The sequence below is a fragment of the Tyto alba genome, unplaced genomic scaffold (assembly GCF_018691265.1).
Source record: "Tyto alba isolate M040663 unplaced genomic scaffold, T.alba_DEE_v4.0 Super-Scaffold_9, whole genome shotgun sequence".
Lineage (NCBI taxonomy): Eukaryota > Metazoa > Chordata > Aves > Strigiformes > Tytonidae > Tyto > Tyto alba.
The window spans coordinates 29,963,701-29,978,504 of record NW_024881330.1 but is presented as its reverse complement, the minus strand read 5'-3'; the positions used below and the strand labels follow the sequence as shown (position 1 = coordinate 29,978,504).

At 34.5% G+C, this 14,804-nt stretch overlaps 1 protein-coding gene across 9 annotated transcripts in view; it reads left to right on the top strand.

Moving 5' to 3' along the window:
- The window catches only part of RALYL (RALY RNA binding protein like), a 392,259-nt gene that overhangs the window by 272,674 nt on the left and 104,781 nt on the right, over nucleotides 1-14,804 (top strand). The window contains exon 1 of one of the 9 annotated variants that reach the window (XM_033005858.1): nucleotides 2,289-2,402. The exons of the other annotated variants lie outside the window; for them this stretch is intronic. Within the exon in view, the coding sequence (XP_032861749.1) occupies nucleotides 2,366-2,402 (37 nt within the window). The 5' untranslated portion in view covers nucleotides 2,289-2,365. Of the gene's footprint in view, nucleotides 1-2,288; nucleotides 2,403-14,804 lie in introns of those variants that run through there. 9 annotated transcript variants of the gene reach the window in all.

Genomic DNA, 14,804 nt, shown 5'->3' with positions numbered 1-14,804 from the left:
AATAGAATAATGCACGAAATAACAATGGAAAATATACATGTTGTTGCGTGTACGATGTATAATATAATATGGAGAAATAGTAATAGATGTCTAGGTTAAACACGTGATAAAAATTAATGCAAAATTGGCCAGTAATGGTAAGGGAAATGAATGATTATATCTATAGTTAAGATCTAATGTGGTCTGAGGAAAGTAATTGAGGACGTTTTACCAAATCAATGAAAGAAGGAAAATTTGAACTGAATAATATGGATGAGAACCTTAGGGTAGAAGTAGGAAAAGAGCAAGAAAAGGAAATAAAGTTTGCTACACGAAGTAGTAAATCTAAAGGGAGACCATAGAACTCTAGTCTGAGTCAGATCATAGACCTGATTCGGCTGAAGAATAACTCAGATGAAAAAATAAAGAAGGGAAAATGAGGAATTACACTCGGCACATATAAATTGTTAAAAAAAATACTGACTTTAATGGATATAAACTGCACAATGCTGTTTAAGTATATGGCATGCAGGATTTTTCTATATGGTACAGACATTTTGCTGTCGCTATGTTTAGCAATGACTTAACTAAAGCTTTTTCCTTCCTGTCACTGTTGATGTGTTTTGCTTTCTGCTGACCTCCACAATAGAGATGGTGTTATTTCAACTGTGGCATTTTGAGACAACTGTAGTTGAAATACTAAATAAATCTAAAAAATGCATACATTGCTTTCATTTTCTTCAGGCTATACTTCATCCTCAGCTTTGCTGGTACAAATCCAAAACAAATTAAAAGATACATGGTCAGATTTTGACAGAGAGGAAAAGTAGATGAATAGTCCAATATAAAGTAAAGATTTTACTTCAGCAGATAGAGGTGTGCCAATGTGAGGATATGTGAATATTGAACAACTGGAAGGAAATTTAAATGATGTACACAGCTAAAAAGTATTATACTGGAGTGATTTAAAAAAAAAAAATCTGAGAAGGGAAAAAAAAGATGGAAAATATATAATTTTAAGATAGGCATTCCTTTTAATTTCTTTTAGTTTTTTTTTTTTTTTTCATGAAGAAAATTACTATAGGTCAATGTTTTTCAGTGGATGCTGCAAATTGTTTCTGTCTTTGAAAAGGAGATTTTTACTTTCTCAAACATGAACGATCCATAGACACCAGATGTTATTTTTTTTTTTTAATGTAAGCCAAAGATATACACTTGAGATTTCTTTGAGTAGTTTAGAGAGCTGTTGTCAATCTATGTATTTTAAATGGCAATAAGACTATTAGTATTAGTTTTCAAGACATTTCAGTCACTACACTTATTATTTTTACATTACTGCATCCTCTAGCTCTAATCTTTTGACACTTCTGTATTTATGGTATCTGGGATTAAGATCTAAGAACGTGAAGGGCACCTCAAAACATAAATTTCTTAAAACATTAAGAAATACTTTCACACAATTCTATTGAAGGCAGATTTATTGCTGAATAAACTGGAATTTCCATATATTTCAAGCTCTATAACTGCCACTGGTATTTTCTTCCTTGAATGTTGTCACAACTCTCATCTCTTCCCCTCTCCCCTGCTCCCTTTAGGAAGATGTCTGGATTCTTTTAAATGGTGACATACATGTATGTGGAAGACCATACAATGCTGCCACTTCTTTCCCTATGACCTTGTGATTCAACAGACTAGCAGGCAGTGAAGTATTTATAAAAATAAGCAGTCAGCAGAATGATGATTAAATAACTTCCCAGGAATTAAAGCATTGAAAGGTAATTCAGAAGTAAACATAGGCATGAAAAAAAAAAAAAAAAACAAAATGCATTTGATATTGCCTGAATAACCTGTGCATGAGCTCAGACCTGCAGTCAGGATTTCATTGATCAACATGTGTTGATTTTCTTTTAGTAGTAATTTTGTTTGAAAATTTAGTCCAAAATATATTAATGTCCTCGGTACACATAATTCTAAGACCTCACAATGAAAAGTTAGTATTTATTAGTTTATGAAGTCATTTATGCAATTTTTATTGTATCAGGTCTTTTCAACAGATTCTTGATGTCAGACTATCCAATCACATATTACCCCACTTTGCCTGATTACATGATTCTATATGCTTTCCAGATTTTAATAGCTGGCATTAAACACGTTTGAAAAAATATGAAAATCAATATATTTTATTTCTGAGCTTTGTAACAGAGAAAATAGTTAGAGCCAGTAGCATCTCCCCTGGATTTTAGGAGAATGGTATTACCCTGCCTGTCTCTGAGAGATTGCTTGTTACCTTCTGTCAGTGAGCAACTGTCTCACTGCAAAGCAGAAGCACGATCTCTTTTGTCTGTGTTCAAGGCAATTACTTCTTAGAAAGTGGAATATCTTCAGAATGACTATGTACAAGAGCAAACGCAGAAACCAAAGATGTAAGTAAATCATAAAGTTTTTTTAATGTTCTTTCAGAGGAGGGAAAATAAATCTCCAGTTTCATTAAAAACTATGCTTTACTTTACCCTGCTCTGGTTAAATAAAACCAGGAAAGCAGGGAAATTATTCCCTGCCAGTTATCTCACTGTATTTGTATGTTAAGTGCATGAAAGAGCTTTAAAATAAAAAAAATAGCTCACTTGTTACTATGGAAACCCTCAGTAAGTGATTGCTTTATAATATCAACAAAAAAATAGAGATCAAATATAAGTTTAGTTCAGAACAGAACCCTTTATTCAGGGTTTAATGACTGGCTAGCTGTAGCCTTTGACTTGACAGGGTTTGACACATTTTCCCTTGGTGGACTTTTTTATGTGGTTTCCTTAGGGAGCCAGTGATACCAGAACTTTAAGGGCAGTTATTCTATTTTCCTTCACCACAACTTTCAGAAGAATTAACTACTTTGCTTAAACCACAGAAACAGAAACTTGGGGGAAAGGGAAGCTTGCATGTGGCTCTGTTGCGTATTTAAGACACAGCAGACCTGAAAATTCACTGGCTTCTAAATGCACAAGTTTCTGGTCAAGCACCTGTTTGACTTTTTGAATTTGTATGGCATTAACTGGTGGAATTTCAGTATCAATATTGTCTCCTCCAGAACATTACAGAGGTGTGACTGAGGCAAGTAAAAATGAAGTGCTGTGGGTCAGCTCATGAAGTATGTGTAACCATAAGGAAATCTAACAAGAATCCAAGTTGTAAATGGAGACCATGTCTGAGGCTGAGAAAAAAGACTTTAAGAAAAATGCCATGTAGAGACTGTGTGCTTTCAGGGAGAGAGCAGGAGGGAAGAAATATCAATTCAAAAGAAGATAAGTTTGGACTTTATTTAGACAGGAGCATCGTTACTGTTCAGAGCTGAAGGGATATATACAGCTGTATTAATGACCTCTGATTCTGTTCTTGGAGCTTAATCTGTACAGGTCTCTTTCAGTTTTTCTTGACCAAAACAAATGGATGTGCTGCACGTAGAAAGTTTGCAGGACAGATCTCTGTAACAGAAATCAATCATCTGCTTCACATTCAATAAAATAAATTACCATAAATTTTGTTCCCACAGCAGCAGTGAAGGAAAATTATTTATATACAGACAGATTATAATTAATCTAGTTCATCTTAACATACTAATTACTCTCACCGTTATTGTGTAGATCGTGAACTCTTTCTATAGCCAGCTGCACTCTTGCATTCTCTCTTGTTCAAGCCTGGTTATGGTATAGAATAAGAAAATTTGTGACTGGGTAGGTGAGTTGGGTTTTTCTGTTGTAGGGATGTAGCCATTCATGAAAACTGCACGAGATGCTTTTAAGAATGTTTTTATGAAGAGAACTTGCCTTCTTCCCCTTTCCCTTCCACCCCTGATGACTCCAAGGAAAATCTGTGATTTGCCAAGAGAAAAAAATAAAAATAATAATAATAATAAAAACAGAATGAAACAAATGAAACATAATTAGAATCAAACTTGTAATTACAAGGATGGCTGTTGCAGTGCTTTTTGTTTTCAAAGCTGTCTCTAATTTTAAGATCCCAATCAATAAAATATTTCAATAAAACTATCTCAGCTATATTAGATACCAATACTGTATACATGGATGTTTCATTAATACTTCTTAAGTAATTAGCAACTGCAAAAGTTTTAACATACAAAGAAAACAATTTGAATAATTTTGATATTTCTACTATTCATATCAGTCAAAGGCGTTTTTAAGGATAGATTTCATCTAAGCAACTGTTATTCTGAAATATAAAGGATAATGATAGCAGCTGTGTTAAACAGTAGACAAGTACTAAATTTTCTGTCCATTATATTTAACACATGTTCTATTTCAGACTTGAAAGCATTTTTGGTGACCCTTAATAAACAATAAAAAAATACATTTAGTATAGAATTTCCAATATATGCAGGGTAAACCTTGAGTTTTATATCTCCTCCCTACCTCTCAATAAAACACTTGAACATGTGACATAAAACAAAAGTGAGCTTTTTGGCTTTTTCTTATTTGCTGAAGTTCTGCTTTTAGATTTGGTACACTCTGAACAGTGTACCAAATAAGCATTGCTTTTCTAACCCATTTTTTTCTTTAATGTTTGAAGAAGGGTATAAAGACATTTTGTACTTAATTTAAAAGCATATCAGATTAGAGAGGAGGATAGAAAACATAGAGACATGATGTCCTTTTTCTAACATAAAAAAAAAAGAAATCCCCAGTTCCAATTTCTGTCCCAGGTACAAAACTGTCACTAGAGGAGTAGATGCCAAAACAATGGGTCTAGTTACCTGTCTGTATGAACGGGATAAGGGTTCCAGATATATGTTTTCTCCACTGCAGCATCATACATAAATCTTCTAAGTTCATAACTAATCTTAATGTTTCGCTTTCATTGTAACTTTGGTTTTGATTCTAGTCAAAGTAGCACTCATACTAAGTAGTTAACATACTTGATTTATTTCATACATGGTTGTAACTAATGAGAATTAAAAATAATTATCACAGTAAATTTTTAAACTTGAATCACTAAACAAAATTCAGATTAAAGCTATTTCTGTATGAGTGTTTGGGTATACCTACCTACACATACACACAGTCTCCATGCCTCCATTTGTCTGCACAGCCAGATTTATAGCATACTTTATCCTTAATTCAGGATGTTAATTAATTAAGGCTCTCCTTAATTCTAGCTGATAGGCTGGATTCTCATTTCATTGCACAGACTTAATGACTGAGTGAGAGGAAACCATCATAACAAATGCAATCTTATAAACTCTGAAAAACTGATAAACATACGTGGTAAAGCTTTTCTGAAATAAAAGGTTTGAAACTTAGATTGACCTGCTTTGGGGCAGCTGCTGTTGAGGAGGATGGTCAGGGTAAGCCTTACAATAGGCTGCAATGCATATGTGGGTCTTCTCCATGGAGAGGCAGTCATCCACATCTTCTGGAGATGCCGTGTCTCCAAGCCTCCTCTCATGAAGCAAGTATCAGGCATCCATTTTTCACCAGGGTCTTTCTTGTAGACTTCACTGTTACAGGAGTCAAGGCAGGCTGCTACCACTGAAGACAATAACATTGGGGAAAAATTACCTACAAACCAACTTTAAGAAATACACATCATTATTTATTCATGGTTGCTGTGGCTTCACAACTTATATCAGGACCACTGTGTGGAGGTCCGTGTATGAAAAGAATGAAAAGATGATCCTTAATGATGTTTCAGTCTAACTGTTGATTTGACTCGGAAGAAATGCAAGAGGAGAAAGAGACAGCAATGGTCAGTGTGGCAGGCAGCCATGTTTTGAGGAAGATGTGCAGCAGCACCCAGAAGGAGATGGCAGAGTGATGCCTGGAGTGCAGAGACTAGTGTGGGACTTCTCTATTACACACCTGAACCAGGGGGTGGAAAGTTAAGGCAAAGATGGAACACTTAGGGGAAAATAAGACTTATCTTTCGCCTTCTTCAGCTTCATGTTTTCAGTGCTTCATGGGAACTTTTATGCACATCAGCAATGACAATCAGAGCGCAATGGCAGTTGAGGCAAAGAGCAGTTACTTTTAAATATTAGAAACCATTGATAGAGTCAATCGTTATCATAAGTGCAGCTACAGATCCTGCCCCTTTCCAAGGAGTTAATTCCAAGACATCAATCCCAAACTTGTTCATTACAATATGAAGAATCTTGTCAACACCAAATGGCCTTGAAATTGTGCTCCATATGCATTAATGACTTCTGTCATGGCGTGGCTACCAGCTCCATGTAAAGTATCTGTTTCCACTGCATAATACAGTTTGCTTAGCTGAAATAATCATTGCTATTTTTTTATGATAACATGCTGTGAACAGTAATTTTTTATTAAAGTATGATCCAGATCTTGCAAAGACTCTCCTTCTTTTAAAACCAATAGATGACTAGTTATATTTCAGGGTATTTCTTGAAAGAGTAACAGGAGGGGAGACATCATAATTCCTTTTATTCTGGCAATTTCTCTCTCCTCGTAGGAGACATGTCACAAATTTACCTGTAATTGTCAAATGGATTATGATTCTTTGTCCTCAGTCCCAAATTTTTTTTTTGTCCGGACCTAGGTTACCCTGAATGCAGAGTGCTGTAGGAAGTAGCATGTGCGTTTATTAAAGGGTTAAATAAGTGATAGTAGAATGAAAGTAGAATAACTTATTTTCAGAAGTTATGCAGGTAGCCGCTACAATGTAGAATGCATGTGGCTGTCACAGAAGGTTGTAATATTTTAGGCTTAAACCAGTGCTGTAGTTACAGATGTGCTGTACACAAGTGTCACCTGATGTGTGTTCTTCAAGTATCCTTGTGTTGCTGGAGAAATAATTCCATGTATACTGATAACATCTGATGAGAAATTCTGTGTAATTCCAGTTTGAAGGAGAATTTTGCCCTATCAGCATTCTTTTATCTACTGCATTGCCTGCTAAATTTTCCTTGATTGATATGGTCCCACTTGCCATCTTTTCATCATGGATTTGCAGTTCTCATCTTCTTTGTCCACCTTTACAGATAGCATAATCACTTTCAGCCTTAAAATTCGAGTTGGTATCTGTTGAGTCTTGTTATATTACAGTTTGATCAGCCCATGATTATTTCCATTTTCTTTTTGCCTCTTAGGACAATAAAGAGCCCTCAGTACTGAGACTGCTGCTGCTCAAAGAAAACAGCAGCCTCTAATAACATGTGCTAGGAGCTAGTGACTGGAAAAGCAAACCTCACTGGGGAAAACAAGTGTAGTTACTGACCCAGATACATATAAAGAAAACTCTGCCTCTTTCCTTAAAACATCAGAGACCCAGACAACAAGGGAATATCTCTTCAGCATGTTATAGAGACAGCTTTCTTCATGTAAAGCTATCCCAGAATAGCCCCAGGATATTCCTATTGATGCATACCTTTTGAGGAAGTAGATTTCAGAGCAATTAAGTGTATCAGTAATAAAACTGAGAAAGAAGACACTCATGACCTGCAGGAGTACATATGTCATTGAATATTCACATCACATGGATAACATTTTTATACAACATCAAAAAAAATACACAGTTGCTACTCAACAAGTCAGGGGCTTCAGGATTAGAAACACTCTTCTCATAGCTTTGAAGGGAATTCATTCTGACCTGAGAAGGGTGCCTTGTTTGAAATTATTTATTTCCCAAAGTTACTAAACAGTAAAATTTAAGACATATGTCCCTCAGTGAAGCATACAGGGTAAATAAGCTAGAACTTTTTCTTTGACACTTTTTCAAATGTCTGTGTAGACTTCAGAAGTAAACAAGTTTTTTCTGCTTCTAGGCTGTACAAGTGAATCAAAAATATTGAAAGATAACTGTTCCAAAAAGCATCTTTTGAGAGATTAATAGTCTGTCCAAACCCTGGATGCACAATTTACCTAATTTTTCCCAATGATTTATGGGAGTCTGCCTCAGGAAGAAAAGTAGATTTTTTTTATCCCTGTAGAGTAAATGCTGGGAAAAAATACCAAAAGTGAGGAGGAAAGCTTGTGGAATCAAGAAGTTACAATCTATCTTGAAAAGGAGAGAGAAAGGAATAAACAGTGCAAGTACAGATTCAGAAGTGACTTCTGAAAAAGAGAGAAATCAGAACACCTGAAATACAAGCAAAGAACATAACAAAGAAATTCATCCTGTCATTTCAGTTTTATAGAGAAAAAATTTAGGGCAGAAAAAAACCTTAATAATAGCTTTGGCTTCATTAAAAAGGTTATGGTTTTAATGTTGGGAGGGATTTCTTTATTTTGAATAAGTAAATTAGTAGAATAGTGGACAATATAAAATGATTCAACAAAAAGAATAATTGGAAAGCTAAGGAGATCTCATAAAAATACATTAGCTATTGTTAAGGATCATAAAAATGGTATTATTAAAAAAGATGACCACATGCAAATAATGTAATTTGAATTATGTGATTTTAAGTGTATTCGGGGAATTAACAAATGAATGTACCACACTATTGAAAGTTTTTATTTGAAAGGTCATTGAAAACTAAGAAGGTATTCAGCAATATGAATGTAATACTGGTTTGCATGCACACATAGAATTCCATTTCTCAGCTCTGCTCAGGCTGGCAACAAATGCTGCTATGTGCATCAATAACACAATTTATCATTAATGAAACAGCACTTACTGTTTGTCAGTTAGTCTTCTACAAGGAATCAAAACTTACAAGTTCTGGGACTGTACTCCAATAATGACCTGATATCTGGGAAAACCAATAATAGTTTTAAAAAGTGAAGTCTAGTAAAATAACAATCAACAGGTTGAAGATAAACATAGTCTAAAGTAGACCATACAGAAAAACAATTCTGGCTCTTAAATCGAGCAAACAGAAATCCGGTGGTTAGAACCTAAAGTTAGATGACTTCAGGCTAAGTTAAGATATACTTTTTTTTTAATACAATCAGCCATAATTTCTTTAAAGTACTTGGAATTTCTGCCCTCCATCACTTAGATTTTGAATCCAGATTGCTCATTTATTTTAAAAAGTCTCTTTAAACACATAGTATGGACCTGATTACAAAGTATCTCCCTTACAGTATATGTGCAAGTTGAAAAGAGTATTATTGTCATAAAACTTCTAAAACCTATAAAGTTCTGGAAGTCTTGAAGGGACTCCAGCCTTCCTCTATTAAAACCTCTGTATGCTGCTATAGCAGTGCCATCTACCTGTCTACTCAGAAAAAAAGGAGAAAAATCCTCAAGGGGTTGAGAACACAGAGAATCTGTTCTCTTAAGGGAAAATCTGCTGTTGCTTACTTTCATATAAGTACCAACATTTAAGAAGAAAAAAAAAAGACTTGCATGTCTGCATATGTAAGCTGTACAAGTCCTAACTTTAAGAACACTTTTTTGTTGTTTTCATAGCTGACCTGATTTTTTCCTGTTGCCTTTCATGTACTTTCTCTGTTGGAACAGAGCAGTACAGAACACCTTCATCCTACCTCCACTACAGATCTTAACTTCAGACAAAGCCGTGTCTCTGCCTCTTCTAACTATTGACAGGCTGAAATCCCAATCTTTATGATATGTGCAATCTTTTCTCAATAAATCACTGAGATTTTTTATTACAAAATTAAACATACAAAATGAAAAAAACCAGAGGATATCTAATAAATGTTTCAGTAACATACCTCCAGCTTTAACCAGTGATAAGACCAAGCACAGTAGGTACATATTGGCACATTCACAAGGAAAAAATCATAAAGTTTGAAAATTCCTTTCAAGTTTCTCAAACTGTTTTACAAAATCTGATAAATCATTAAATGGATATTTACTGGTTGTGAAGCATCAGTCAAGACCTAAATATTATATAAAGTCCAGCATTTTTTCAGCAGCTTTATCTTTGAGATTCTTCAATAGTAAAATCCAGAAACATTTCTGGATGTTACTTTGGAAACTTTTCCCATCCCCACTCGATACACAGCCCAGAATGGACAGAGATCTCAGGCACGTTAGAGTGTTGTTATAATGAAAACTGTGAGCACACATGACCATTACTTAGACTCCAGCTCCTATCTATGGAGCATTCAGCGTCATATTTTTACTTTTGAAAAGCTCACATTTTTGGTCTTAAATTTCGGTTTTCCTCTGTTCCAACTAATATTTCTTTTTTTTTTTTTTTTTTTTTTTTTTTTCAGTTGTTAGCATGTTAACAATTCTGAAAAATAGGCTGCATTGTCAGTTTATTTTGTGGATTATATTTATAGATTTTTTTGCCCCTGCTTAAAGCTAAGGTGGCATTTTTTCTTCATTGTCCTTTGCAGAAGCCTGCAGAGATCTCTACAAACTATTCTTTGACTTTTCTTGAGCTTCCCACAAAATAAAGTCAGATGCTTTTCACCAAAAATAAAAAGATAAATAAACAAATAATACATATTGTAGCATAAGTCCTCTTTTGACCCTGGTGAGTTAGAAACTGCCTTAGAAAATCATCCTGCTGTAATTCTTTAAATAGAACACCCAATGTTCTCCAAATTATTGGTATCTGTCTTATTAATAGTTTCCAAAGGCTGATTTTTATTCACCTCCAGGTCTGTCGTAAAGCTGGGTTGAGGTGTAACCTTCTAGCTTGGTTTTACTGCTTGAGTTCAGATATTATTTCCTTAGGACTCACTGAAGGTTTTGCACAGCTACTTGCAACACTTTAATTTTGCTATTTTTTTATTGTATTACTGCAGGGCAACATGTGCTATCAGCACAGAACGGAAACTTAATGTTGGAGATCTCAACACTCAGCGGTCTTGTTCATTATTCTGAAAACCATCTTTCCATTTTATGAGCTATATTTTTTGAAGGGAAGATTTTTTTAAAACTTGCAGTCTACCATTTTTTTAAAAAAAACCATAAAATTAAAATTCATTAAGAGAGTGGTAGGGTAAGGGAGGTACCTTCCTATTTACCCTCAGTGGCAGAACTAAAAGACAAAGAAAATCTCAATGATTTAGTACTGGTCACTTCTAAAATGAGATGCCTGTCCTGGGAAACAGAAACATACATAATGATTGCATTTCTGATGCACTAAGTACTGATTTGATTGACCTTCCCACTGAGTATCATTTTATATCTTCCATTTAACACATTTGATGAGAATTAAGTCCTATAAAGATTGACTCATGCCAGTATGAATCTAGCTCTAGCATTTTTTTTCCTTACTCAGTTATTCCCTAAAATTAAAATAGTTTTCAAGCATTGAGATACGTTTTTCTACAAATCCCTTTAATGAGGGCAGAAAATCTGTCAGTTTTTTGTCATTGACTACATCCTTGGTACTCATTGATCAGCTTTATAGGAAGAACATTCTACAGTGTCACAGTCTCTAGTCATCTATATTTCAATATATAAGTAACCTGTGATGCACCACACATACTGCATTGCACTTGACACTGATCAGCTGGTGCAGATGCCACAAGTAGGAAAGAAAACTTTTTTTAATGTAGGTTCGTTGGTGATTAGCTAGAGGCATGTAATGAGTAGATGACATACAGCCACCAGTGCCCTCTGTAACAGCTTGAGAGTAATCGTGCACATTCAATGATTTGTAATTTTTTATAAAAGGTGTTAAAAAGCTTTCTGAGCATGTTTGGAGAAAATATTGTATATGTTACAGATATGCCAAGTCAATTTTTAGTAAATTTTGATTGTCACAGGTAAGCTGCTATAATCACTCATGTTCAGAATGAGCCTACTTGGGTTCTTTTGATCTCTATCAAAAAGTATTTTCCTGGTATTCTCACACATTTTGCTTATACTTGACCAAAAAATTGCCTGGACAGTAAATTATTTCTAGTCTATAGAGGTATGCATATTAATATGTGCTTTTATGAAGTATCTCCTGTATGTGAGAATCTTCTCAGTGAATAATTGAAATTTTTTTTTTTCCAAATTAACATTGTAATAGCAATGCTAGCAAGATTTTGAAATTAACACAAAATCTTTCATATTCTCCTCTTAAAATAAGTTGCATTTATGTTTTGACCAGGGTCTTTTTAAAAGATGAGGAAGGAGAATGTCTCATGAAATGCAGGTTCTATTAGATGGACCTGCCCTATGAATTCTGCATAAATTTCCAAACTGTAAATGTTTGTGCAGTCATAATGAAATCTGGTTTTATTCTTTTTTTCATAAAAATATATTAGCATGCATATTTATATTTTTTTTTACCTTTGCCTGAATATATAAGCACATTCTTACATTAGCTCATAATGTTTAGTAGAATACAGCTTTCAAATATTTTATTAGTCAAAAATGCTATTTATAATGTTGGAGAACATGTTTACATTTGAATTTAAAACCTATTTCCATATAATGTACTGTACATATTCAAACAAAAGTGATATGCTATAGAATTATCTATACTTCACTATATGGTCAGCTACTGCCCACAGATCCTGTTAGCTTGAATAGGCAACTTGAGGCAAGTAAAATGTCTGTAAAAAATTTTACTTTCAAAAGAAGTTGTAGATATAAAAACAGAAATGCAGATAAATGGGAAAAAAAGAGGAAAAATCGTGCATGTAACTGGCTTACAATTTCTGCAGACGTTTACATTTCCCTTATGTAACATTCTTCCTGCCAACAAATTATAACCCAGGAACATGATGAACAAGTGCTTTATGTTGAGAATTTAAAATTGAAGGGAAGTGGCTGATAAATATCATTCCCCATTATAACTTATTTCTGACTTATTTAATTCAGTTAAAACCAAAGATATTCTGTGCACAGTTAGGTTACATGTAAGTGATATACACTATCCATGGCTGTCTGTAGAATTTAAGACATGCATCAGAGTGGGAGGAAAAAATGTCCAGTGGCAATTTGCCAGCTAATCTCTGATGAAAGTCAGTTCCAGCAAGCAGGCTTTTAACAGCATTTTGTGCCTTTGAACATGTCCTCCAGGTGTTCTTTTTGTTTTATTGATTACTTTTACATGAATCTAAAGTTTTGGTCATGCAATACTGAAATCAATGGCATAATTCACATTGACTGAAATGGTGTTGAATCAAGGCTTTCTTTCTTAGAAAAGAATTACAGTTATGTTGTCCTACACACAGTGTTCACAGAAAACAGTCATGTAACATGCTCCAGGAGCCCTTCCTTTGAGATTTAACTCAGGTTCAAAGGGAATGTCTTACAAGTGAATGCCTGTTTATTCTGCTTCTTCAGCTGCTTGGTTGGAGCATCTGTTGAAACTGCCACAAATGTGTCCAATTGACTACTATTTGTAGTGGTTTGCTGAGTTAGATTAATAGAAACAGCTACTGTTGTTGCACACAAGCTACCACACACCCATTAAGCATTAATGTTTTGGAATTACTTTGGAGTAACTTTGATATTACACCATCGAACTGTACTTTAGTCTCCCAAGTAATCTTATTTTATTACCTGTTACATTTTAAAAAGTCCAGGATTCACTTTGTACATAAATAATTCTCCAAATTATTATTTTTCATATATAGAGACATAAATACACACTAAGACAGAATTTACACTGATTTATGAAGGCATTTCTCCCCTGTATCTAGGCTAGGTAAGCATATGATTGTCCCATCCAACTCCATACTCAGCTTTTCCTCTGGGGAGGGCAGAGTCTAGGAATGGGCAAAAGTAAGGACATCGCTGGAGCTCTCCCCAGCAGGAAGCTAGGACATTGGCAAGAAAGCAACTACATCTTGTGCTCAGAAGCACATCTGGATTCTTTAATTTAGGCCATGTAAACATCTTGACATGGACAACATCAGAAGCCAAGCTGCATTTACATAGTTGGCACACAACTTGTTTCATTGCAAAAAAGAATTACTGATAGTACATTATGAGATACGATATTTTAGGCAATCCTTCTTGAGAAATTACATAGTCAGGCCTTAAGAATATACTGTGAAAAAGACTGGTGCTTTTTAAGAGGCATGGGTTGTTGTTGGGCATTAACTGACTCTTCAAAGATCTGCCCCCCAGTTTGGTCTCTCTTCACCTAGTATAGGTAAAAGCAAGTCTGTTTTGTATGTCTTTTATCAGACGGGCATTGAAAAACAGCAGAAAAGTGTGTGTATGTATTTTCATTCTCTCAGTTCTGAAAATCCACCAGCCAAATCAGTTTAAAATACATTTAGTAAAGAAAAAAGAAATGTGTTTTTTTTTTAATAACCACATATTTGGCTGTGCTTCAAGCAAATACAAATTAAGTAGACAATTTATAAACCCTACCATAAGTGGTTTTTTAAGGGAAGATATAACCCGTTCAGAATAAACTCATACAGCTCACTGTTATATTATAAATTTTCAAAACATAAATTATTCAGAAACTTTAGGACATTAATGTAATTTACACTTTGTGTGACAATGCATGAACATGGTGCTTTAGGCTCTAGAAAATATGAGGTAAATCCAAAATGGCTTATGACAGAGTTCATATCTGTATTGAGGTTCAGAGGATTCAATACCATCCTGTCAAGGTGAAGATTTTTAAAAAGAATATTTAGTGCTCTTTTGATGGAGATGCTAGAATCAAATGACACTAGTGATCCTTCTTTCCATTTAATACTGTCATGGCAGAGTCAGTGTGATATATTGAAGGATTTGTCCAATGATGAATGCAAGTTCTAGAAATCAGAGAAATTCTTGTGCTGTCCTTAATAACTTGTTGAAAATAACACTAATAATAATAATAAAGTTCATTGAAGCATTCTGTAGAGAGGGTCACACTTGTAGGCTGTATACATAGAATATTGTCTGAGACTGTGACCTCTGGGCTTTACTCCAAACTCTTAATGATCAAATGTAATGGTAGAACAAGCTGATTAAAGAATAGCCTC